We start from the raw sequence: 25,407 nt of genomic DNA on the forward strand, positions 1-25,407 counted from the left end.
CGTTGAAGAGTTCTAGAAGTCAAGAAATTACGTTTATATCCATTTTCATTGCAAAAATTATCAAATGCGAGTCAAATTCTTCATTATGATCACTTCTAATAGTTGTAATAGTATAATCCTTTTTATTTTGAATCTTTTCACGAAAGTGTTTAAATATGTTCAAAGCTTCATCGTTTAAGTTTAAAAACAGGACCCAAGTAAATCTAGAAAAGTCGTCGACAACAACGAATGCATAATGTTTACCACTTAAGCTAGCAGTTCTAGATGATCCAAAAGGATCCACGTGGAGTAGTTGTGAAGATTTTGTAGTTGAAGAATATTGCTTAAGTTTGAAAGAACTATTAATTTATTTTTCAAATTGACATGCATCACAAATTTTATCTTTTTCAAATTTCGAGTTTGGCAATCCTTAAACAGAATAATTTTTGAAAGTATGTCGATACTAACATGACCTAATTTTCTATACCATAACCAAGTATCAACTTTCAAACTTGGTAAACATTTTTTATCACTTTCAAATTCAATATCTATGAAATAAACATCTTTACTTAATGTAGCATCTCCAATAAGGTATTTGAAAGAATTAAATTTAATAAGATAATCATTATCAAGTTATGTTTGAGTTATCTACTAATAAAATATTTTCAATAAAAGAAGATGGGTTATTACCAATGTTTCCAATTCAAATGATCTTTCATTTAGTATTATCTCTAAATGTGACATGACCTCCATCTATCTTTTTGAGGTTTCACAATTGAGATTAATCTCTGATCATGTACTTTGAGCATCCACTATTCAATAATCATTTACTCTTTATTTTCTTTGGTACCTACAAAAATAATTCATTTTTTTTATTTTTTGGTACCCATACAACTTTGGGTCCATGGTAGTTAGTTCTAGCTCTCTTGAATCCACTTATTTTTGCTTTCAAAGTGTAGCATCTTTTTGGTTAGACAATTAAAGTAGCAAGTCCATTTTTATTACGAAAACAACATGTAGTGTTTAAAAGAGAGGAATTTGATGCTTTATCAAATAGATTTTTGAGAGATTTTTGTTTTAAGAAAAGTTTATATCCAATTTCTCCATTGTCAAACATGCATTTTTGTGCACCAAGTATTAAGTCAAAATTTTTCTAGCCTTGAGTGAAAATGTAAATAATCTTGGTCAATTCTTCAACGTTCTCTTTTAAAAAGTAATTTTCTTTAATCGAAGAATTGTAATCAACCTTCTATTTTTCAAAATCATTTTGAGTTTCTAAAATTGTCTCTACTTCATTTTTCAACAAGAGTGTTTTTTTTTTTTTAAATTGAGTAGGTTTGAGCAAGTTTTTCAAATTCCTTGTGAATCTCATCATAAGAAGTAGATCAATCATTGTATGAATATTTTTCATTAGAATTTAATTTATCCTCGATTGCCATGAAGCACATGTTGGCGACTTCTTAACTTTCATCTTCATCATGATCTTCATTGTCACTTTCATCCTATATCTCTTGGAGTGCTTTCTTTTTTATGAATATTTTCTTATTTGGACACTCGGTTCTCTTGTGACCGGGTTTGTCACAATTATAGAAAATAATCTTTTTGCTTTTGTCTTTATCCTTTTCCTCTTTCTTTTGAAATCGTCGATTGTCGCGAAAATTTCTCCATATCTTAATAATTAGAGCTAGATCGTCAAGTTCTTCATCACTCATATTCTTGCTTGTAGTGCTTCCATCGATTGCCAATTTTAAGGCAATTTGGCACTTAGGAAGTTCCTTGGTTTCTTATTTGCTTTTCTCATTTTCTCCTTTGCCTCGACATTATTGAGCTCATAAATCATTAAAGTTCCATAGAACTCTTCTAATTGATATGCTTTGACATATTTGGTGTTTTCTATCAACATATCCTTAGTGAGCTCCAATCCTTCAAGAGAGACCTAAACATTTTACTCATGCGCTCACCATTAGTAAATTTTCAATCTATCAATAATAGATTCATTTTGTTTCATAAATAAATTTTCTAATTTTTCCACCGAAATATTTATCTTGGTTTCTTTACTTTGCTAGTGCGTAAGTGAGTAACTTTTAAGGTATACCAAATATAAAAGCAGAATCACATGTGCTAACACTATTAAATTTTTTTTTCTAATGTACAATAAGGTATATTTTTAGCTCTAACATTTAAAGACATTTCTTTTTTATCCTCTTCATAGTACTCCTCTAGATTTTGAAATGGATTTTCATGGTCTATTGATTGAACATGAATCATCATTCTAGCTTTTCAATAATTATAATATGTACCATCAAAGAAAGGAGGACTATTTGCAGAATGTCTCTCAAGATTTTAAAGATTGTGGTTAGCCATTACTCCAGATTGTAAAATCTTTAAGTTCAAAGTGGGCATATTTCTGTAATATCAATTAAAAGTCCAAGAATCACTATCCAAAACATTGTGAATTGGTTATTAAAACCTTTTCAAAATGTTAATCTAAATTCAAGCAAGTTGAGAATCGATAAATTAATCAAATGATACATGCAAATATAAAAATGATAAATAAAAGGAAAGAGATGAAGTAAATGATAGAGTTGCGAAGGTTCTATACAAATCAATTGTTTATGTCTTCAATTACCAAGCTCTCCGTCATAATGCATTTTTTCTATATTGATTAACTTATGGTGAAATCCAAATAACTTACAACTCTTTTGGTGATTTACAAACATATAATATAGATCCTTATACAATATTGAGCTTTTGAGACCTCAATATGACCCAACCTACTGAGCTTTAAAAGGACCTCAAAATGACCCACAAATATGAAGATTGTTTTTAAAATTGGAAGTTCTTTCTTAATAAATAATACAAATTAAGTAAGTACCAATGGAGGCTAACACTTCAACGAGTTGTAATAAATAATAGCTCAAATGTTAGATAAAAAAAACTTTGATGAAAATAATGATTTCAAAAGTTGATTCAGTCAATCAAAAATTTTCAAAGTAAATAATTTAATGAAATAAATAAGATGTAAGCTCAAATAATTTAGCTTAAATGTATTTCACTTTAATGCTTTTTAAAAGTCTTGTAATGAATGCAAAAAGTGAATGTATTTATAGAGTTCAATAAGCAAAACATTATGTGAAAAAGGACAAAGATCCAAATGTCCACTATGTCCAAATGTAAAAATATAGCTGTTATGCGTCAGGATTCAAAATGGTAAAAAAAAAATTGATCGTTGCACCAACCGCACATTCACTTTTCGCAATTTTCTTTTGATTTTCTCAACTTGAATTTCTAAAAAATATAGGTATTTGAAAGGCTTTCAACCTATTTTCCAAGATAGGTAATACTGTAAAACATGATCTAAGTTTAAATATCAATTTAAAAATTCTACCTTTGATCAAGAATATTTTATGCGAGTGTTTATTGAAATGACTTTTTGTGCATAAAATTTATTTTTAGAACTATCATCATTCATTGTTAAAGATTGAAGCATTCATACTTTTCAAATGAATAAGAGCGTATAGTCTATGATCTTTCTTTGATGTTTGACTTTTAAGCTTTTATCTCAAATGATTTGACTTGAATACTTGACTTCAATTTTGAGCTTCGTTGCAAGTTCGATTTGTAGTGTGAAAGTCTTGATAACGATCTTTTTGGCTGAGAACGATCAATTTAACATTTAAAGAATGCTTCAATTGTTTATAACAAGATTAACTAGTTTATTCTAATTAAAACACTAAGGATAAAGTCAATCATAGGTCAACATATACTAGTTTGTCTGTATGTCGATTGTGTGCTCTTATTAGGGACTAAAACGGAAATTATCAATAAGACACAGAAAATGTTCACCAATAAATTTGACATGAAAGACATGGGTGAAGCATATATGATTTTAGGGATGTAAATTTCTAAAACATTTGATCAACATAACATTGTCTCAAACAAATTACGTAGATAAAGTTATTAAGAGTTTTAATAACCATGGTATTAAATGGACGAGCAATTAATTTAATCCTTTTGTAATTTTACTTAATAATTATATAAATGGTAAACAACGGGTAAGATATTCTAATACAATTAGAATACTAATGTACTTGATGGATTATACAAAGTTAAGCCATTAGAGTACTAACATACTTGATGGACTATACAAAGTTAGATATAGCTTGCATGTTTCGTAAGCTAAGTATATACAGAAGCAATTTAAGTAATGAACATTGGAATATATTACTAATGTTGTAGGGATGCTTGAAATGAACTAAAGAGTATTCATTAGATTATGGATACCATCCAAATGTAATTGAAGGATACGATAATGCTAACTGGATATCAAATACAGACTAATCTAATTCTATCAGTGGCTATGTATTTACTCTGTGGTAGTGCTACATCTTGTAAATCTTCTTAATAAACGTGTGAAGCTTATTCTATGATGGAAACAAAGTTTCTTGCTTTAGATAAAGTAGAAGAAGAAGTTGAATGGTTAAGCTATTTCGTACAAAAAATTTCAATATGACCAAAAGACAATGCCAACTATATGTATACATTGCAAGTCAAGCAAAAATAGCTAGAGCAATTTCTTTTCCCCATATAACGATAAGGGAAGATGTTTTCTTTGTATATATAATATCATTTGACATTTACTCTCGAATAGAACAACATCAATTGATTTAATTAAGCTATAGGACAACTTAGCGGATTCATTCGAGAGAGAGAATAGATTGTGCATCGATGTAAATAAGTTTAAAGCCTTAAAGATTTATCTTAATGAGAAATCTAATCTCGCGACTGGATATTTCGCAAGCGAAGTTCAATTGAAAAACTAGTTATGAATAACTTGTGAGAAGCACTCATGACTATGTTTTCTTTCGATTTCTATGAAGCAGTTAATTGCTACCTACAAATTTGTTAAGGATAAGTTTATCTTTTAATGATGAATATATCTTGTAGAAACACGAGTAATATAGGATACTCTTGATAGTACATCACTAATGTGAGTGCGAACTAGGTCTACAAAAAGTGTGTTTTACACGCTTATTTGTGATATTAAATTTGAATTATATTTTTAAATTTGAGGAAATTTCTACTTAATTTAGTGTAAATAATGTTATTGTAGGTAAAATTTGGACTATGAGGCATTTGGAGCAAAAAAGAGGTATGTAGAGTTTAATTGAAGTTGATCGGAGATATTGAATATGAACTGGATTGCATGGTATTGATAAAAAAGAATTAAGGGAGAAATTGAAGGAAAATCACTATTTCTGGGAGTGAAATTCAATATTTGAAAGTTTTGGGACTGATTTGCACATTTTTGAAACTGAGGTGGACCAATTTCTAAGGAGTATAGAGGTTCGAGGACCAACATGAAAGCTTTACACAGTTAGATTATCAATGTTGAAGAATTGGAGCAAAAAGTTTTTACTTTGCTCCAATTATGGAAACTCCATGGGAGTTAAATATTGCCTTGTATTTTGATTGATTAAATTAATTATATACTTTTCAACTTTTGTGTAATAATCCTCCCATAATAGTTCAAGGCTCTTTTTGGAATTGATTATACAGCCTTCGATTCTATTTTTCAAACAAGCAAAGTGCTGTAAATTTTATTACATCGCAAGTTTACAGATCGTAACAAGTAATAATGATGATTTATAAATTCAAATATGGTTCTCAAAAGAACAATTATCTAACAATTAATAAAATTATTCCTAACTTCGATTGAAAATAAATAATGTAATTATTTTTCTTTTTGTGATTTTTCTATTTTAAATATACTAAAATAAATAAATGTGATTTTCTAATATGATGGTTTAAGTATTAGAATTCATGATTTTACCATAGTTCAATCACCAAGTTTTAGACAATTGATTATGTTTATACAATCGAATTCTTCTAACATATTCAATTTACCCATCTCGAGCTACCATTGACTCTATCTAACTAAATCAATTACATATCTTTACGTGAATTCAGATATACCTTAGTTAAACACATTAAAACTTTAAAAATCCATGTAACGATCGAACTAACTGGCACAAGTATCTCTACATTTTATAGTAGTTTCCAATTTTTACTACATGATCTAAACAAATAATTCGTATCTCTATGTAATTATTACTCAAAAAATCAATAAATTAGTGGCCAATTAATCCAAACATTAAGATTGGAAATAAAAACAATTGACACAATCAATTTGAGATTTAGAGCCTATTTGTGAGTGATTTTGAGAATTAATTTTTTGACCGTTAAGAAAAAAATGGGGTCCAACTGTGAGAGAAGAAGTCAAATATGACGGCTGGAATAGTGAAATAACGGTCAAAAAATCAATTATTTTGGTGAAAAAATCACTCCCAAACAGGCCCTTAAAATTTTTTAAATTAAAATTAAAGTTCAAAACAATGTTACAATTATTCATCCTAACTAAATACTTAATTACACATCATGGGAGACTAAAAATATAAGAAGGAATTAAATTACATTACTAGGTATTAAAAAGAAATGAGAAAAAGATGAAGATCTTACACTAAGAATCCGTCTCTTCTTGTGAAATCCTTGAAACCTAGCTCCTTCATTGATTTTTGGATTTTTCCCTCTCCTTTTGGCTTGCATAATATATCTACAATGAATCCCCAATCCTTGGCTTGAATCTATGTATATAATAAAACTCTACAAACGCTCTTTAATTGTTGGACTAAGGTATGTAATTATAGAAAAATTTAGGGAAAATCCTGTTCTACTTGAATTCCACAAAAGAGTTCAAATTTATTTTTACCAAAGAATTCAAATTGCTCTCTACCAAAGAGTTTAAGAAATAAAAAAAATAAAAATAGTTCATTTTTTTAATGAACTCCTTTTCTCATGTGATTTTAGCCCCTATTTGAGTCCCATTATTTCTTATTACATTAAATCAAATTTCTCTCTCCTACTTTTAACCACATAATCTTCAATAAAATAATATTACACATAAATTAAAAACTTTTCAACCATTCATTTTTCAAAAAAAAAAATTACTATTCATCTCATTATAATATATAAATAATGGGACTCAAACAGGGGCTTAGTTATTCATCTTCTAATTTTGACCTTGATTCCTTCTCAATCCAGAGTAATTAATAATTGACCCAAAACAAGTTTTAGAATTTGCAATTTAGTCACCAAACTTTCCAATTATAGAATTTAACTCTAAAAACTTATGAATTTTTATTGAATGCTCCATTAATACTTTCAATTAAGCCTGAATAAGCACATAAAATGCAGTTATCAAATATTCCCAAATTTAAACTCTTGCTCGTATCGAGCATGACTATATATTAAAAATATAAGCAAACAAATAAAATATAATTGTGTTAGATAATTTTCCAAAACTCGAATCAAGCATTAAAATCGTTTGATACTTCACAAAAATTTCATAAGTAACGCAACTAAAACTAACTCTTTACTCATTCAATGCTTGATCCATGTGTTGTGCATAGTCAATCAAATCATCATAAAATTTCCAGTTAGTTATATCCCAGTTCTTAATGGTCAAATATTTCCTTTCTCTCTTGTAGGATGCACGCCCTCAAACTTGTTTTCCAATCACATTTTTGAAGTTTTTATTCTAAAGTTAATTGCACAACACTCTTTTCCTTTCCCGCTAAAATTTGCTAGATTTCAATGAAAGTTATTGTCTTACTATGTGATGATTCTCCTTAAGTTTGAATGTCTCAACCTCCAAACTTCAACTAGGATAATATCCCTTACCAAAAGTCTAAATTCCAAATTAAATATTCAAGGCTTAACCGGACAAAAGCGGTTCTTACAGTTGTTTTGCCATTGCCTCAACAATTTTTTTTTTATTTTTTTATTTTTTTTTATTTTTATTTTTTGTTTTTGGGGATCTTTTTTATTTTCTAATATAGTTTTCATTTGCAGGTAGCGTTCTTGTCAATATATCGTCTTCTAAAGATTGGTGATGAATAAGACCATATTACTCAAGATTATCTTCACAAAACAATGTAGGTAACTTTTTCCTATTTACCTGGCTAGTGTAATGCCTTTTATTTTTTTGGATAAATAATTGAAATCGAACCCCTTGTAAATGGTTACTACCTAGACTCTACTTGTTAGCCAAAAACATTCCACATAAATATTCAACATGCATCGGATCAATACATATCTAAATAGCTTCTAACAATGGGTTAATCACCCCCAAAATATTCCTTTCAATTGGTTAAGTAGTTGTGCTTTTAATCATGATCTCGATTTATAAAGACGTAAATTCATTCAACATATCCTATCAACCAATCCAAAAATACATAATAATTATCATGACTATTGTGATCAATATAATACAATATAACATGAAAAAATATAGAATTAGCAAAAAAAGGGCATAAAATATTCACAATTTATGAAACATAAACAATTTCAATTAGTCGGCAAAGCTATCCAACTCTTAAAAATGCACATAATATAAGAAAATTTATGATTTTAAAAAAAAAAATTTCAAAATTTTCAAATTTTTTTTTTTTTTAAATATCACACAAACAAGCAAATATAAACTTACAAACTAATCGACACCGCCAAACTTGAAATACACATTGTCCTCAATATGTGCAAAAAGTAGGCTTAAAGAAGAGATTAGCAATACTCGCCGTATATTTGATGTTTCGTGTTTAACACTTGGTCTTCGATCTTCCTTCAATATCTTTTCTTGCTCATTTTGTAAGATTTTTTTATTGTACCTGATAACAAACAAGAAAAAATAATTATCAATAAATTCACATGCGAATTTATGCTAATTTTTAGGCATGATGATTATAAGCTAGTTTTGACCTAAAAAATATAGAATAGAAAATAAATATAAAAAATAAATAAGAATAAATGGAAACACAACAGGGGATGCAGTCCAGCAATAGGGAGGACACAGTTGGAACACAACAGGATGCAACAGGGAACGTAGGGGGACGCAACAGGTGACCTAGCTTGGAATGCAGGGGGACGCATGCCCAACGCTACATTTGCATCAAAAGCTCCCTAATTACAATGCAAGTGACAATTTTTTCACAAAACTGTGATGTATATTAATGCAAGAATGTGAAGAACGAATTTGGTGCTAAAATATCAAATTTTCATTCCTTGAAGAATTTCATCAAACATTACATGTTCAAAGAAATAACCCTTTGATTTGTATGAAATGTGAAGTGTTATGATCCAAATTTTTGCACACAATCACAACCCATATCCTCCAACATCTATTCCTATTCCCAAACTCCGCCATCTACTAAAAAATAGAACCAAAAATTCGAACTTCCAAGCACCCAATTTGTAATGTCAAAATCAGGTTTTTTAGAGAAAAAATATTGGGATTTAAAAATTTTTGGCACTAGAAGATGTAATTCAACTCCCAAAAACTATCCTAATCAACCCCATAATTCAAACAATTTATAAAAAAATTGGAATCCCAATTTTAATTTTTTTTTTTTTTGAAAAAAAAAATATAGTTCTAACGAGCCTTTGGTTTTGATGAATTGAAGAAATTTTGATGATCTATCGGATGCTTGATGCTTAGTGATGATGTATGTTACTCCTCATATATAAAGCTCCCAACGAAAGCCACATGGAGGTATTATGTGTAGACATCTTGCAACAAGTCAAAATAAAGAAAAGACTGAAGTAGCCTTACAGTCGAGGCGTTATCTCCATCGGGGTTCTTTTGCTGAGACGCTTACTCTCTAAGCCAAACCTCTTCACATCCAAAGCTCTATCTCTTATAGCATAGTGCTCATTGTCTTTTAAAGCAGGTTTAATGAGTATCTTGAGGAATGAATGGTGTAATATTTATATTAATAAGTGTTAGACTTGTCAGCCTAGAAATGTAGGGCTGCTAACCACTTGTCAATATAATTGTCAATGTAATTAATGTACGACAGAATGATGTGAGACTTAGGTTAATTAGATGGAGTCATGTGGATATGATCCAACGGTGACCGCGTCAACTTGAATGCTATACATAGCAATTCTTGTAACATTGTAAAGTATTGTCAAACAAACAAACATATTTCTTATTTTCACTTCCACTCTAGTTCATTCTATAGTAATTTGTTAGAGTTTGGATTGCATATACCTTGGTAGAATTGTTGTGATTGTGCTTGTTCATATTCATTCTTGTTCACATAGTCGAAGCTTGAACATTTTTGTCTCACGTCATAAAGCATCTTTCACGTCCATCAACGTCACCCTCACTATTTCGACCGAATCTTCGATCGAAACGTGCCAAAATTTGCTTGTGTGGACGGAGTAGGCGCGACGTTTGTTGTCTACATGACCATAGCAAAAAAATGGGGTAAATGGATTGGCGCCATCAGTTCTTCAAGGAGTTCAACTTAATGGCTCGAAGAGTTACTTCTTTCATTCATTTGAGATTTTCTTTTTGTTGGCTTACACAGTTTTCTGATGTCCTTTTCCTCCTTTACAGAAAATTTTGTGAAAATGAGGCATCCCAATCTTGACATGGCCACCATCCTTGCAACTACCTCCATGGCTGGAAGGAAAGAATTGAAGCCTCATCAGTTGCTTCCAAGCTAGTGAGGCATTAAGTGGAGAGGTATGCCTTCACCAAAAGCGGTCTCCATCCACAAAAAGTAGGACCTCACTAGTTGGGCCTAGGTGTTAGGAACGAACTACATAAAGGCCAGTCCGCATAACCTAAGAATGGCTCTAAATAATGGGTGTAAAGGCAATCGAAGCCCTACCTTAAAAAGGAACTCGCTCATCATGACACACCCTGGCCTAAAAGAACAGGCACGCTCATCAAGGTAGGAGCTAAGAGTTCTATGTCGTAGGACATACGACATTTTTTTCCCTAAGAATCAATAAACGAGAAGCATCTACAATAGGTTGGATTTTGGCAACTCTCTAAACCACCTCCTCATTTTCCCCACCCTCTGCTGGAGATAACACACTCTGTCCAACCTTAATAGCTTGAAAAAGGTTGATAGTATTGGTAAGTTCGACCCCCATTTCAGAGGAGATATCCCTAATATCTATGTTCTCCTCAAAAGGTGATGAGGCCTTTACTTTGACTATCAACAAATTTTGGATAGACTTACAAGATTGAGTTGAAATCACAGAAAGAAAGTAATAGAAAAATACAAACAAGATTAAGAGATGATTGCAAATTGCAAGTGAGCACGAGAAAGCTTGAATTCTTTGATAGTAAAACGAAAAAAATGATTTTCGCCCTCGATTACCACTTTTATAGGCAAAAGCTCTCAATCACAACCGTTGGATGTCAAGTCGAATCATCTGGCCATTCATTATAAATTAAATATCAGCCACTTACTACTTCTATCGTTTCGCCTTCAAATGTCCAGATTAGAGCTTCTGACTCACGCGCTCCAACACATGTGAACAATGAAAGACACGCCCACGACAGTTATCATTACGCGTTAAATGCAGTGATGGTTGCATGTGTGGGAACTCAAACCACTACAACCTTTTTTCTGGGAATTTTAGAAGACAACTAATCATTTTTGCACAATTATTAAGGACACTTCGTGTTCATCAATGCTGAACTGGTATACCTCTTCTGCTTCATTGCTTGCAACATCGCCCAAATTGACGAAGACAAAGTATGCCATCTCTGCTTCAACGTTCATAACTTCAAAAGACCAAATTTACATAATAACAACCTCGATCAAATGAACATCAGCTTTGCTTCAGCTTCAATATAAACGAAGCCCAAGGCAATTTGGCAAATGGCATTGGTAAGTACTTCGAGTAATCCAACATATCCGATTCTCTAACTCTAATTTCCATATAAATATCGGCAACTAGACTTGGAGAACTGTAATCATGGAATAAAAAATTTCATCTCTACAATAATTTTCTCAATAAAACACAAGTCCATGTATTACATAAATGACCATACATAGACTTAAGAACCTATTGTTATCCCTTATATATAAAGCTCCCAATGAAAGCCACGTGGAGGCACTACATAAAGACGTTAGGCAGCAAGTCAAAATAAAGAAAAGACAAGAGTTGCCTTGTCGTTGGGTTTTTTCCACTTTTTTAATAGGGATGGGGTGGTGCTACGACCCTTGGGCTATGGCATCGCAGTGCCCAGTTTCAGTAAATTTTTTATTTTTTATTTTTCATTTTTTTTAGAATAATTGAAACAAATATGTTATGTCTAAAATGCAATCTAAATTTTATTCCACTGTGTAACAATAAGTTTAAGTTTAATTGCATAGATTGTTTTTGCACCATATTACGCACGTTTTCCAATATATTACTTTGTCCTCTTCAATATGGTATGACTTGCCTAAATTATCTAATTTAAACTCTACTAAGAATACTTCGATCTACTCATCAACTTTAATCACAAAATCAGTAAAGTTGAAGGTTTGCATGCTAATTTCAACTTCTTTGAATACCACTAATTCGTTTGGCTCCTCATAATTAATTTCTCAATTTCGACATGTTTTTCTTCTTTAGTTGTTGATTCCTCGGGTTTACTAATGAAGTGAACATCCATAAGCATATTACTTGACTCATCCGAAATTATTCGATCTTCATTCCTTATTTATTTTTGCATGATAATATATCCTGTAACTATTTCACCGTCATCGTCTTATTCTTCATATGGATCATCGAAGATAGCTTTCCTACCTTCCTTTGAAGTTGCTAATAACAAGCAATTTTTAGTATAATGCAATGCATCACAATATTCACATGTCGGTCTAATCTCTTCATAAATAATAGATTTGATATTTAATCCTATAATCAAGACATCCTTATCAAATACGATAGGATGATTGTATCCCCACTTTTTAAGTTATTGTTGGGAGAGAATTCTCCAAATAGCATATAACAATCATCTAAGCCGGATCAATCTTTGTAAAGTTTTTTCACTCATGCTTCTTTTCATTCTCTATCAAGGGGAAAAAAAAATTTTCAAGTAGATAAATCGAAAAAGAAAGAGGAAAAAAATATCAAACAAAAGTATAAAGTAATTTAAACTAATACTAAAATAAAAATAGTCCTTGGCAATAGGGTCAAAACCTTGTTGTAGAATTTATTATCCTTCGATGTACTGATCACAAAAAGTAATAAATCGGACCTACTAGTCCGGATATCTTTCCTACGAAACTTTCATCTAACAATTGATTCAATTATTTCTAACTTCAATTTGATCGAAAACAAACAAAATAGTTATTTTTTCTTTTTGCGATTTTCTATTTTAAGTATTCTAAAACAAATAAAATTGATTTTTTTTAATACGATGGTTTAAGTGACAGAATTCATGATTTTGCCATAGTAATCCCCTTAATCTCAATCACCAAGTTTTATGCAATTAATTATGTTTATCCAATGAATTTCTTCTAACATATTCAATTTACCCCCCTTCGAGTTCTTATCAAATCTATTCAACTAAGTCAATTACATATATGCATATGAATTCGAATATACCCTGGTTAAATGCATTAATCTCTAAAAATCCATGGAACGATTGAAGTAACTAGCATAAGTATTTTAGTTCTCAATTTTAACTACATGATTTAAACAAATAATCACCATCTCTATGTAATTATTACTCACAAATCAATGAATTAATGATCAATTAATCAAAACATTAAGATTGGAGTAAAAACAGTTCACACAATCAATTTGAAATTTAAAACTTTTTAATTAAAAATAAGGTTCAAAATTAGGTTACAATCATTAATCCGAACTAAAACTGTTTTATGTCAATTTGGTATTCTACAATATGTTGTAATAAAGCCTTCTCCATTATTCACGTTATATTTATTTGAAATCTTTTATAATACAAACTACGTTTTCATTTTATAATTTTAAAGATTATCAGTTTAATAATTATTAAACTTTCTTTTAATATGGTAAGTACATTTTCTTAAATATATTTTTAATATATTAGATGATTTTAACAAAATAAGAATAATTTTTATTACAACCAATTATAATACTACATGAAGGTATCATCATAATCAATCTCCATCTTACTAATTGTATATACATACGTGTACAACAATTATGTACTTTTATTTACCAAGTGCTCAAATGATATTTAATTAAAAGTAACCCTACGAGGTAGCTCAGTAGTCAGATCTTAGATTTGCTCCCTAATAGTCACCAGTTCGAGTTCCCTTAGGACCACTGAGGTGAGTATCTGGCTGTAAACTTTAGGACCCCGTGAGATTAGTCGAAGTGCGCGTAAGTTAGTCCGAACACCCATGGTTATCCCAAAAAAATAATGATAATAATAATAATTAAAAGTAAAAATAATTCTGAAATAAAAGTTTATCAACTTCTAAGCTTACATTTGTTTTATCAAATGATGGTAACATCAACCTAAATGGGAAAATTCATAATGAGTCGAAAAATAGCAGTTTTTGATATTCTTAGAAGATGGAAGCTATAAATGCCTCACAAGAATTGTTAGAACGGGCGAAATAGCTCTTTCTTTCCGATAATGGCAGCTGTAGATTTACACCTATATCAATCTGTCGTCAAAACAAACATGTCAATACATCACAAAAATTCATTTCATGCTACAAATAATCAAATTTGACGCAGGAGAAAGAATCTCGAAAACAATTCCTTAGGCAAGTTGTTCAACAAAACCAAACTTCAGAAGAAATTTCTTCTGGTTACAGTCCAGCATTTCACTCAAACTACAAGTTAGATTCTTTTGTTTCAAAAGTCTATGCCTCAACTCTAATCTTTTCTTCAAACCATGCTTAAAGAAGTCGGGATATTCAGCAGCTTCATCAATTCGTCTTCCCATAACTTGATCCAAAAACTTAATCCTCGGTCCTAAAGAATTAGTCGTACTCTTAATCAAGACAGGGGGATAACCAGCCACCAAAGCTGCTATCTGTCTCGATTCAAACCCACATTTCCTTAGGTATGTGACATTAGGACTCAGAATCTTGTTGGCATCACGACATAAAACTTCAGGGAAATTTAATGCTACACTTTGGAGGTGAGTTTCTGTAAGACCTAATGATTTCAGAAAATCTAAAGTTGGTTGTAACCTTTTTTCGACACTATAACCCATAATGAACGGGTGTTTGACCAAAACTCTACCAATCGTCCCATCTTTGCACAGGCCTAGACTTGCAAGAAAATCCACTATCTTCGAAAGCTTTTTTTCAATGCTGTAACTGATGATTCTCGGGTTTAGAAGTATCATCTTTCCCACTTGCTTTTCGGATGCACCAAGAGCTTCAAAGAAGGCAAGGAGTGGGCAGAGCTTCTCTTCCACACTGTGGAAGAGAATGTGAGGAAATTTAGTTATGGCAGATGCAACCTCCTTAGGCTTTGTCCCTAATGTTGTGAGGCACTGAACCATTGGAACAAGTTTTTCGTGCAAGTCAAGAGTGAGAATTTTTGGACACTTTCCAACAACCGCAGGAAGTTTTCTCTCATGGATGCCAATGCTTTTCAAGTAATCCCAGTTTTCTGAAGCTTTCTCCCTTTGCATGTCCTCAAGGCGCTTGCATTTCTTCAACATTTCATGTATACTTTTATTGTCAAAACCTCTGTCTCTGAAAAACCACATAATGCCACCACTGTTGCAGTTTGTTTCCATATTCCCTGATAGGATTTCAACGAAACATCATCTCAAGATAACGTTTTTGAGTAAAAATCACTAAAATTAGATACAAGCAAGAAATAAATACTCGCATAGTGGCAATAAACACAAATAATTTATTGATAGGTAATAACAACAATGAACAAAGCCAATAAATTTGGAGTCGGGCTACATGAATCCTTCTTCGTCATTCTGCTCTATCCATTGCCATATCTTCTGGGAGATCTAGAACAACTAGGATCCTTAGAAACTATAATAGGTCAATTAAATTTTCATCCACCTCTCCCTCTTCTAAGTTGCTCCAATGAAATCATATCATGGCTATGAAAGGAAGGCTCTTTAGGTTGAAGCAAAACATGACCCCCACTATATTCTTTATCCATTTTACCATGATGGCACATCCATTAATTGACAAACACACAACTATAAATGATTCCATATCCTTAGATATAAATGCAATCAAATTTACAGTTCCAGGCAGCGTAAATCCAGATATAAAGCCACCTAATATTTGATTTATTACTCAATGGTAAAAAGAAATCTTAAAATAACTTATGCTCCATCATACTTCTCTAGTGTTCTACAAGATTCAACAGGAACAATGTAAGTGATAGATATTACTTTCTCAAAGTGATAGCTAAAATGAATTTCCAGAGATTCAAAATAAACCTAACATTATATTAAAAAGAACCCTACTCATATCAGGTTAGGAATTTCAAACCAAGTGCGGCATTAAGGAACAAAAAGTACGAACCCCCAAATTGCACCGCTTCAGATATTATTACACAAAACGAGAATCTAAAAATAATCGCTTTCGACAGTTAAACACGAAACCATGAAAAATGATGGGCTTATCAAGAAATATAGTGCAGGGAATCTTGAAATTGAAAAGGGAAATGGAATTTTATACGGGGAATTTGATGAATTTTTAAAATAAAACAACAATCTTGTATTCGATTAAGAAAGAAACCAAATGTAAAAGGGATAGATAAACTAGAAAATAGGGGGTAATGAGCAAACGATACGGGAAAATCTTGAGAAAATGACTAACTCTTTGAAGATTTCGCGCTTCCGAAAGCCTTTTTAGAGACCTTCCTTGTACTCAAAAGCTCCAACACTCAGCCTGTCTGTCTCGCTCGCTCGTTCTCTCTGTGTTGCCTCAGGAACTAGCAGAGTTCATTTTATCCATTATCCTCTTTTACCTTTAGACTTTTATCATATTTTTTTCTTTTCTTTTTCTATTTCTGAAATTTGGGATGTAATTAAAAGGTAAATGTTTGTGTTTGATCTGAAAATTTTTCATGGAAAATAACATTTTTTTTTTCATACAAAATTTAACTTTTGAAGTATTTAATTATCTTCTTTTCATAAAAATAATTTTCAATCTTTAAAAATATACGTAATTTTCCTTCTTTTTTAAAGAAAACATAAACAATGAAAACAATTCTTTTTAGGAGACATAAGTTTTTGTTTTCCTCAAAACAACGCCAATCAAAAACATCCTTAATTTATTTAATTACCCAAATGGTCAATAATTTTTTAGGTTAAGTTAATAATCATTGAGGTTATTTTTAGACGATAATAATTATTAGTTATTAGTTATTACATTAATAATTACTCGATCAAAAAAATTAACAATGAATCTTTCACGGCACTAATAAAAACCGAATACATTATTTATCATGTCAGGTTAGTAAAAATCATCATTAAAAACATAGGCTTGCTATATGATTTTAGTTAAAAAATTTAACCAAAATTAAAGTCGCGTTACATAAACATTTTCTCATTCAAATATGTTTAATCCCTGTTTCCTAACTTCCAAATTTTACTAACTTGGAATATAAAACATTTAATAGTGCCACGAAGGATTTATGGTTAGTTTTCATCTTTATCAAGTGACAATTAGTGTAATAGTTGAAAACTTTAGAGCATATTATCGCAAGAAAATAACTTCGGTGATTATTAGCATAATTACTCAATAACTTTAGGGACGATTAACATAATTAAACCCAAATGTTCAATTTTATAAGGTTAAATTACAAATTTAGTCTCCAATATTTGACCAAATTTGAGATCATGTCCCAACTAATTTTCATCTTATTTTTTTCCCTCACCTCTAAAAATTTAGAAAATTAAGAACATCTTACCAATTCTGAAAATTAAACCCAAATGCATTTTTATCATTTTAAATATTTTCAATGAAAATTCTGAAAATACTCAAAATGTGAAAATAGAAAAATTAAAATTAAACTCAAAACAAAAAATTGAAAACTAAAACATAAATCAAATGGGCCCTTAGTTTGCCAATTTCTCAAAGGAAAATGCTTGTTATATATCACCATTTATATAATCTTTTACAGATTGATGAGATATCAAAAAGAATGTAAGAGAGTTTTTCTTTTTTATTTAGTTAATGAGATTTTTATCCAATCATATTTCATTACATCATCTATTCATAAATAAATCTGTAAGTTGTGATATACATGTAAAACAATCGTTTTTCAAAAGTTAGAGACAAAATACTTACTAAAAATGAGTTGCTTAAAGTTTTATTTCTTCCATTTTGTAATAATAACGTCAATTATACTTTTATATTATGATATCCAACCTTTTGCACTCCTTTTCTACCCGTACGATTATGTTTTACCTAAATTGATAAAGAATTAAACTAGTTAGACAGAAAAAAAAAATGTGACATGCAGTTTGACATCCTCTTACAGGATGTTGGGACTCGCATAAATAAAAAATTTTAAAAGAAGTGTCCCCCATCTCTATTGTGAGTGTTCGGTGAGGGGATCTATCATCCTCATTCTGTCAATGTAGCATAGTTGATATATAAATATGTAACTTTTTTTTTTACAATAGTATTTTAAGCTAGTTATAAGCAGTGGCGGATCTAGGGAGCGGCCAGCTAGGGAGGCTGCCCTAGCTGGATCCGTCGGGATATATATATATATATATATTTTGTAGTAATAGATTAAAATTTTTCTTTATATTTCTGGTAATTGATTTTATTTTCAAATATCTCCTGTAACTTACTTGGTGAGAGTCAGCCTTGACATATTTCAAGTCTTAGGTTCGAATTCTTGTCAATGAATTTGTTATGTATTATTTTTATTCTATAATTTTTACCAAAATCCAACAAGGGATGGATAATGAGGATTTGAACCTGATCTCAAGTAATGGTTGTGGTAAATTTAACCATTATGGTACCTCTTGGATTATGTTACTAAATTTAACAAAATGATATTTGTTAGGTTTTGATTGTTTTAATGCAAACAATTTTCAATATTCGAATTCATACTCTTCCTTTGAATAATCCAAAATTTGACAACAATGTTATTTGATGAGTTCTATTTATTTTTATAACAAAATTATATATATTCAGTTTGAACAAAATAATTGTTATATTTATACTTTATGCCTTGTTCGATTCCCCTTTTTTTTAAAACTACATTTTTCTTTTTTCTTTTCATTCATATGTTTTTCAATAAAATAATATTATACGTAAATCCAAAATTTTTCTTTATTTTTAGTCACACGTTCTCCATTAAATCACCATTTCAAAATGCATTTTTTTGCCCAAAAGAAAAAAAGGATATCAAAAGAACTTTTAATATTTCATTGCGGCTAACGGTAGATGGTTAACGGCCGCCCATGCTAACTCAAACTCCTGAAATCGCCCCTAGTTATAAGTATTTTGTATGTTAAACTAATATTTACAGTTTGTGCTCAATGACTAACAATATTACAGCTTACAAATGACATTACTTTAAAACTTATTTACTTCTCGAGGAATCAGAATTATGTCAAAATAAATAGATTATTCAATGTTCTCCAAAAATTAAAAAAAAAATAAAAAGAAACTATTCAATTTAATCATTAATAATTTAAAACTTATTTTTATATAGTAAATATTTTGAAATATAAAATTACTAAATTAATTCAATATATTCAAATGGAAATGTTCGCTTTCAAGGATTAATTCTACTAAAATGTAGTAATATTTATTATTTGTTTTACCAAACATTTCACCCTGGAACATATTCAGTAGCGTACTTCATTTGAAAAAGTAATGAAGACATAAACGTATAATCAGGTCAAGTATGTACAAATTTGGAAATGTATGAAATAAAAATGGTCAAATTACATCAAATAGGCGTAATCAAAAAATTAAACATGAAATTTATTGCAATAAATAATAATAATTTTATGCTAATGAATATCATTTTAAAAACTAAAGTAATAAACATTAGATTTAATTAATAGTTAGTAGCTTATTGAATTAACGAGGTTGAGTCATAACCTTCGCTACCGAAAATATCATAATATGCTTATGAATATTTGACACGTGTGAATAATTGGGTTGATAAAATTATGAGACGTCCAACTTACAAAAATACCCGTTTTTGAGAATAAAAAATAGTGTGATACTAAAAAGTGACAGAATGTCACTTTTAAAAGTGAAGTGTCACTTTTTTTTTTTTTGATAAGTATTAAGTGTCACTATTTTATTAAAAAATGACATACAATTTCACTTTTATTAAAAAAAAAAGTGATATATATCAATAAGGTGATCGAAAAAAGTGACAAACACTAAAAAAGTGCAAAAAAAAAAAAAAAGGTGACGAATTCAAAAAAATGACAAATAAAAAAAGTTACACAAATTAAAAAAAATGACAAAACCGAAAAATCTTAAAAATTAAAAAAAATGAAAAAAAAAAAAAAAAGGTGACGAATTCAAAAAAATGACAAATAAAAAAAGTTACACAAATTAAAAAAAATGACAAAACCGAAAAATCTTAAAAATTAAAAAAAAAAATGATAAGCTCAATAAAGTGACAATATATATTTTTTTAAATAAAAGTGACAAACACTCAATCTCACTTTTTTTTTTAATTAAAAAATGACAGACAATATCACATTTATTAAAAAATTGATCTTTGTCACCAAAAAAAGATAGAAATTAACATATAAGAAATTCTTATAAACAAATTGAAAGTTTAGCCAAAGATGTATTGTTCAATTAGAAATTGATTGTGTGTGACATTTTAATAAAAAAGTAGCACAACGTGCTATGGCACTTTTTAATGAAAATGTCACAAAATGCAAATTTAAAAAAAAAAAATGTATAAACACTATCACTCTTTATCAAAGCTTGTTAATCCTATACAAAACATCTATCATTAAACATTTTCAATACAATTTACAAGTTATCTTTGCGTCATCAAATATGTCTTCATCTCTGCCTCCATCGCCATATCACACGTTCCTTCATTTGACACTCAATCATTGTCTGAATCATAATCCTCATAATCTCTGTCCATCTTTCTTCCTGTGGCATTAAATATGGAAAAAATTCAATAAAGTGATAGAAATTAAAAAAAAATGATAAGAACTCAAAAAATGATAAACGCTAAAAGAATGATAAATACTCAAAAATTGACAAATAAATCAAAACATTAGCATAAATCCAATGGATGGTTGATTTCTTTTATTTGTTGTCTTCTTGTAATTATATTCACTAATATATTAACATATTTTTTAGCTTCCTATAAATAATCCTCAGTATGCTTATCGATAATATATACAACATTTTCGTATCTAGTAGATTCAAGTCTCCAAAATATTCAAGCATCAACCGCAACAAATAACATACAAGAATCTCAATAATGATAAGAAAATACTACATAAATAGTTCCACCAAGGAAGCAATATAATCGCCAAATTGGGAAAAAATTCGTCATATTTTTCATAAATTAAAATAGATATTTTTTTTACATATTCCTCAAAACACAAACACAAACTTATAACAATGATCCAAATACATAAAATCTACAAAGCCAAAACAAGAAGAAAATTTAACAGTTAATCTGTTTCTTGCATATTCTACATGCATAGATAGAGAGAATACCATCACATGCGTGAGCTAGGAAAGTATTGAAAGTCGATGGATGAAGAATAGCAAAACCTTATATTCAGCCGCCTAGCGGAATCGACTCATTTATAAGAGCACAGAATTGGATTATATTTCTCTTTCCTGTAATCTTTTAGGAGTCATCTGGAATCGGCAATTAGGGGTTTGATTTGGGCTTTCGAGTTTTGGGGCAGTTAAAGGAGGTTCTCGTCCCCGTTTGGTTCTCTTTTTTTTTTTTTTTTTTTTTTTTTTTTTTCATTAAAATGAAAAATATGATCGTTATACATCATATCAAATCACCAAATTTGAATTTTTATCTCTGTGTGGAGCCCGTAACGATTATATTTTTCATTCTCAATCTTCCAAAAACGAGAAACAAATGGGGCCTAATAAGTTAATAGAGTATTATTCAATTTCTTTAATTTTGGGAGGTAAATGGTCTAATTTTCCCAATTGTTAATATGTGTGGTTGACTTGGCCCAACTATTTGATCCAATATGAAACTTCTGGAATTGTGTGAAATCCGCCTTATTAATTAAGAATTTTTCATAAAAAAAAGTACAATTTTGGAAATTTTGGGAGTATAGTTGCAATTTGTTCTTTATTTTTTCATTATTTAAATAAGAATGTATATTTGTCGTTTTACAGCTTTTAATTGAAAAATGAGTGAAGATGATGATTTTGGAATTGAAATGTTAAAATAAGGGTGAAATGTCAAAAAATAAAAGGTATTGACATTTTGTACAATAATATTGAAATGTAGGAATATTTTGTGCTGATTACCATTTTAATAATTTATTTGGATTTATTTGCACTTTTTAAAAATGTTGGGAGTGTGATTACATTAAGAAATTGGATAAAAATAATAATTTCTGTAATGAAAGTGACAATAAGGATGAAAAGGTTAAAAAATGAAATGTTGGTACGTTTTGCACAATAACATTGAAAAGTAGGAACTTTTTATGCTAATTGCATGTAATTTAAACATTAAAGTCAAAATTCAGTTTTTATTATATAACTTGCAGAATCCATAATTACTATTCATTTATTTCTATCATTTTAACAACTCATAATTTCTCTCAAACAATATAATCTGGTAGTCTAACTAGTTATAAATAAGTTGGATATTTGACTAATCCCTCAAAAGAAGAGTACATTTTCTATTTTTGTAATATCAAATATTTAACAATGGGTATATTTTATTGCAATGACGCTTTGTTGTTGTTTTGCTCTGATGTATTCACTATGTCAAATCGACTATTACAAATTTCGACTTTAGTATTGATGATATGAAATGACCAAGTTTTATCTACTTTTGGGCCCTAACCCACCTATCTGGCCCTTGGGTGGTCGAACGCCTATGTGACACTAGCAATGTAGCAGGTCAAAATACTAATAAGATGGGTGTAATTGAGCGATAAATATGGAGCTAGAGATAAGAGTTTAAGAAACTGAAATCATATGTGTAATGTAATAAAAAATTTTAACGTGAAAAATAAGATTTCATATTTAAATTGTACTCGGCGAGGTTTTCAAAAGATTATTATTCTTTTATTTAAAAAATATTAAACCAAATAATTTAATAAAAAGAGCACGCCAACTGGGAAAAAGAAAAAAGCACTATTTGTTCAATTTGTTGTACTTACTGAATTGAGAATTGTGGATTTGTATATGCATAAAGACCACAAAATAGTTTTCTTTTATGATTGTTCCATATATATCGATTTTGGCTCAACTTAATGTTCTGAGGAAACTCCTGTTAAGGCGTGTGGAGGAAAAAAAGGATTCTAGCATTTTGCTCTCATTATGAGAAATCATTCATTCTTTAGCCCTTACTTACATTTCTCAAAAAATTTCAATTGGTACACGCAAGAAATAAACCAATTAGACAGTTTTTTTTGTTCAATTTCTCATGGAGTGAAATTTTCTCCAGTCCCCTTTGCATTTGATATCCATATAAAAGACACGATGAGCATAAGTACCTTTTTTGACTTTAATTCTAACGAAATGAATATCTTTTATAATGAATCAAAGGAATTTCACCTATTTCATTTAAGGAATTCCCAACATAAAAGACAATATCCCTTCCTTTCTTTTGAATTGATCATAAGCACTACCTACATTCTATGAAATCGTGAACCACATTACAATCTTGTATTGACAATATTAGAGTGCCTAATTTTTTGTCGCTAGTTCATTTCATAGTTAAAACATCAATCAAGTTCCAAATTTCAAGCATTTTAAAGAGCGAAGATTGTACTTTAATATCCAATTTCTCACATTGGTTTTGCTTTTTCGAATGAAAGCAACAAATATAATCAATTCTAATTTTAATAATGAATAATGTTCTTCGTTCGATTCAGTTTGACGGATAATTGAGTGGGCTGATTTCAGGGGATAAATGTAGCATTTAGATGAATGGAAAATAACTTTTCTTGGACTGCACTAAGGGGAATGAAATCTTGTTGTGCAAATGAAAAACCAGATTGACAAAGCATTCGACATTTTTCCAACCTCATTGAATTCTTTATAGTTTGATCATTCTCTGGATTGATAATCATCAACTCAATCACTTTTTACCACCTCAATAATGACAACTATCGTGTCTTTATTCGTAATGGTTCCACTATCAATGTCATTTCTTGCGTCTCTAGTATATTTAGCAACTTCAGAGGATCACGAGCTAGTTCATTTGAAACTCCTCTTAAACTTGACTACTATTAATTGTCCATTATCTCCGGTAATTATAAATACGAGAGCTAACCAACAAGGTCCAAATTCCAAATATTATAAGGATGGGAGGATGTTCGAATCCTACTATTAACTTATTTATAAGTAAATTGTGATTGTAAATGTAATTAATCGTGCCCAACACGATTTATATTTTTGCAATATAACAAGCTTGGTACACTTCTAATATCTTCAAACTCTCTCAAGGCTAGATGCCTAGACCAATTAGGTAAACAAGTTATTTGTTAAATAAATAATTTTCTTGAAATAGCGAACTACGTGACTATGTAAAAAAAAAAAAACAAAAAAAAAGTCAAAAGAATCGATTTGAATTTAAGTGCTTGTTTGGTATAAATTATAATTTTTCATGTCAAACTTTAGTTTTAACTACACGTCTCACATAATTAATAATTACTATTCACTTGTTCATCATTCATTTATATCACTTTACAATTTCAGCAATTTATAATTTTTCCCAAATAATATGATTCGCCATTCTAACCAGTTATAAATAAGTTAGATGTTTGACTAAAAGAGGAATACATTTTTCTATTTTTCCTTTTTTATTTTTTTAAATATCAAATATTTGAACAAGCGATAAATTTCATTTGCAATAATCGAAATTTTAACAAGAATAAATCATTAGCCATAATTTATCAAGTTAATTTTAAATTCTACCGTTCTATCACATTGCATCATTGATTATTGAATTTCATCATTATATTCCATCGTCAATTATCACCAATTTAGAGAAATTGCTTGGAAGACAATCATATTGTAATTGATGTTCCATGCAATTGTTACATGACAAAATGAGAATTATAAAATAGGATTATAGCAATGTCTTTATAGTAAAATGTTAAAATGTTTTTTTTTTGAAAAAATAAAATAAAATTTATGATGTGGCATTCATGATAGTATGACTATCAAATATGTAATTTTCATAAAATTGGTAAATTATAGGGGATAAAGTGGGAATATATATATATATATATATATATATATATTTATATATATATATATATATAGGCTAACCTGGTGAAATTTACCCTCAAATATTTAACGAGGTGGCAATTATTTATTCGGTCGAGGATAACATGCGAAACACGTGGTTAAATATTAGAACACACAAAAAGTAGAAATGATAATAAAAATAGAAATAAAATCCACTACGGCCGTC

General features: G+C 29.7%; 1 protein-coding gene across 1 annotated transcript; it reads right to left on the minus strand.

Annotated features, from left to right (window-relative positions):
* Positions 1-14,487: 14,487 nt before the first annotated feature.
* Positions 14,488-16,778, minus strand: LOC111365319 (transcription termination factor MTERF6, chloroplastic/mitochondrial). The gene is made up of 2 exons (XM_022985768.1): positions 16,632-16,778; positions 14,488-15,582 (listed from the first exon to the last, which is right to left on the minus strand). The coding sequence occupies exon 2, from the start codon at positions 15,575-15,577 to the stop codon at positions 14,585-14,587; it is 993 nt and encodes a 330-aa protein (XP_022841536.1). The 5' UTR covers positions 15,578-15,582; positions 16,632-16,778; the 3' UTR covers positions 14,488-14,584.
* Between the last annotated feature and the right edge of the window lie 8,629 nt (positions 16,779-25,407).

This window comes from Olea europaea, chromosome 17 (genome assembly GCF_002742605.1).
Source record: "Olea europaea var. sylvestris chromosome 17, O_europaea_v1, whole genome shotgun sequence".
NCBI lineage: Eukaryota > Viridiplantae > Streptophyta > Magnoliopsida > Lamiales > Oleaceae > Olea > Olea europaea.

Bases quoted from the DNA above. Each gene is read 5' to 3' on its own strand.
- LOC111365319 (XM_022985768.1), bottom strand. From the start codon at position 15,577: ATGGAAACAAACTGCAACAGTGGTGGCATTATGTGGTTTTTCAGAGAC.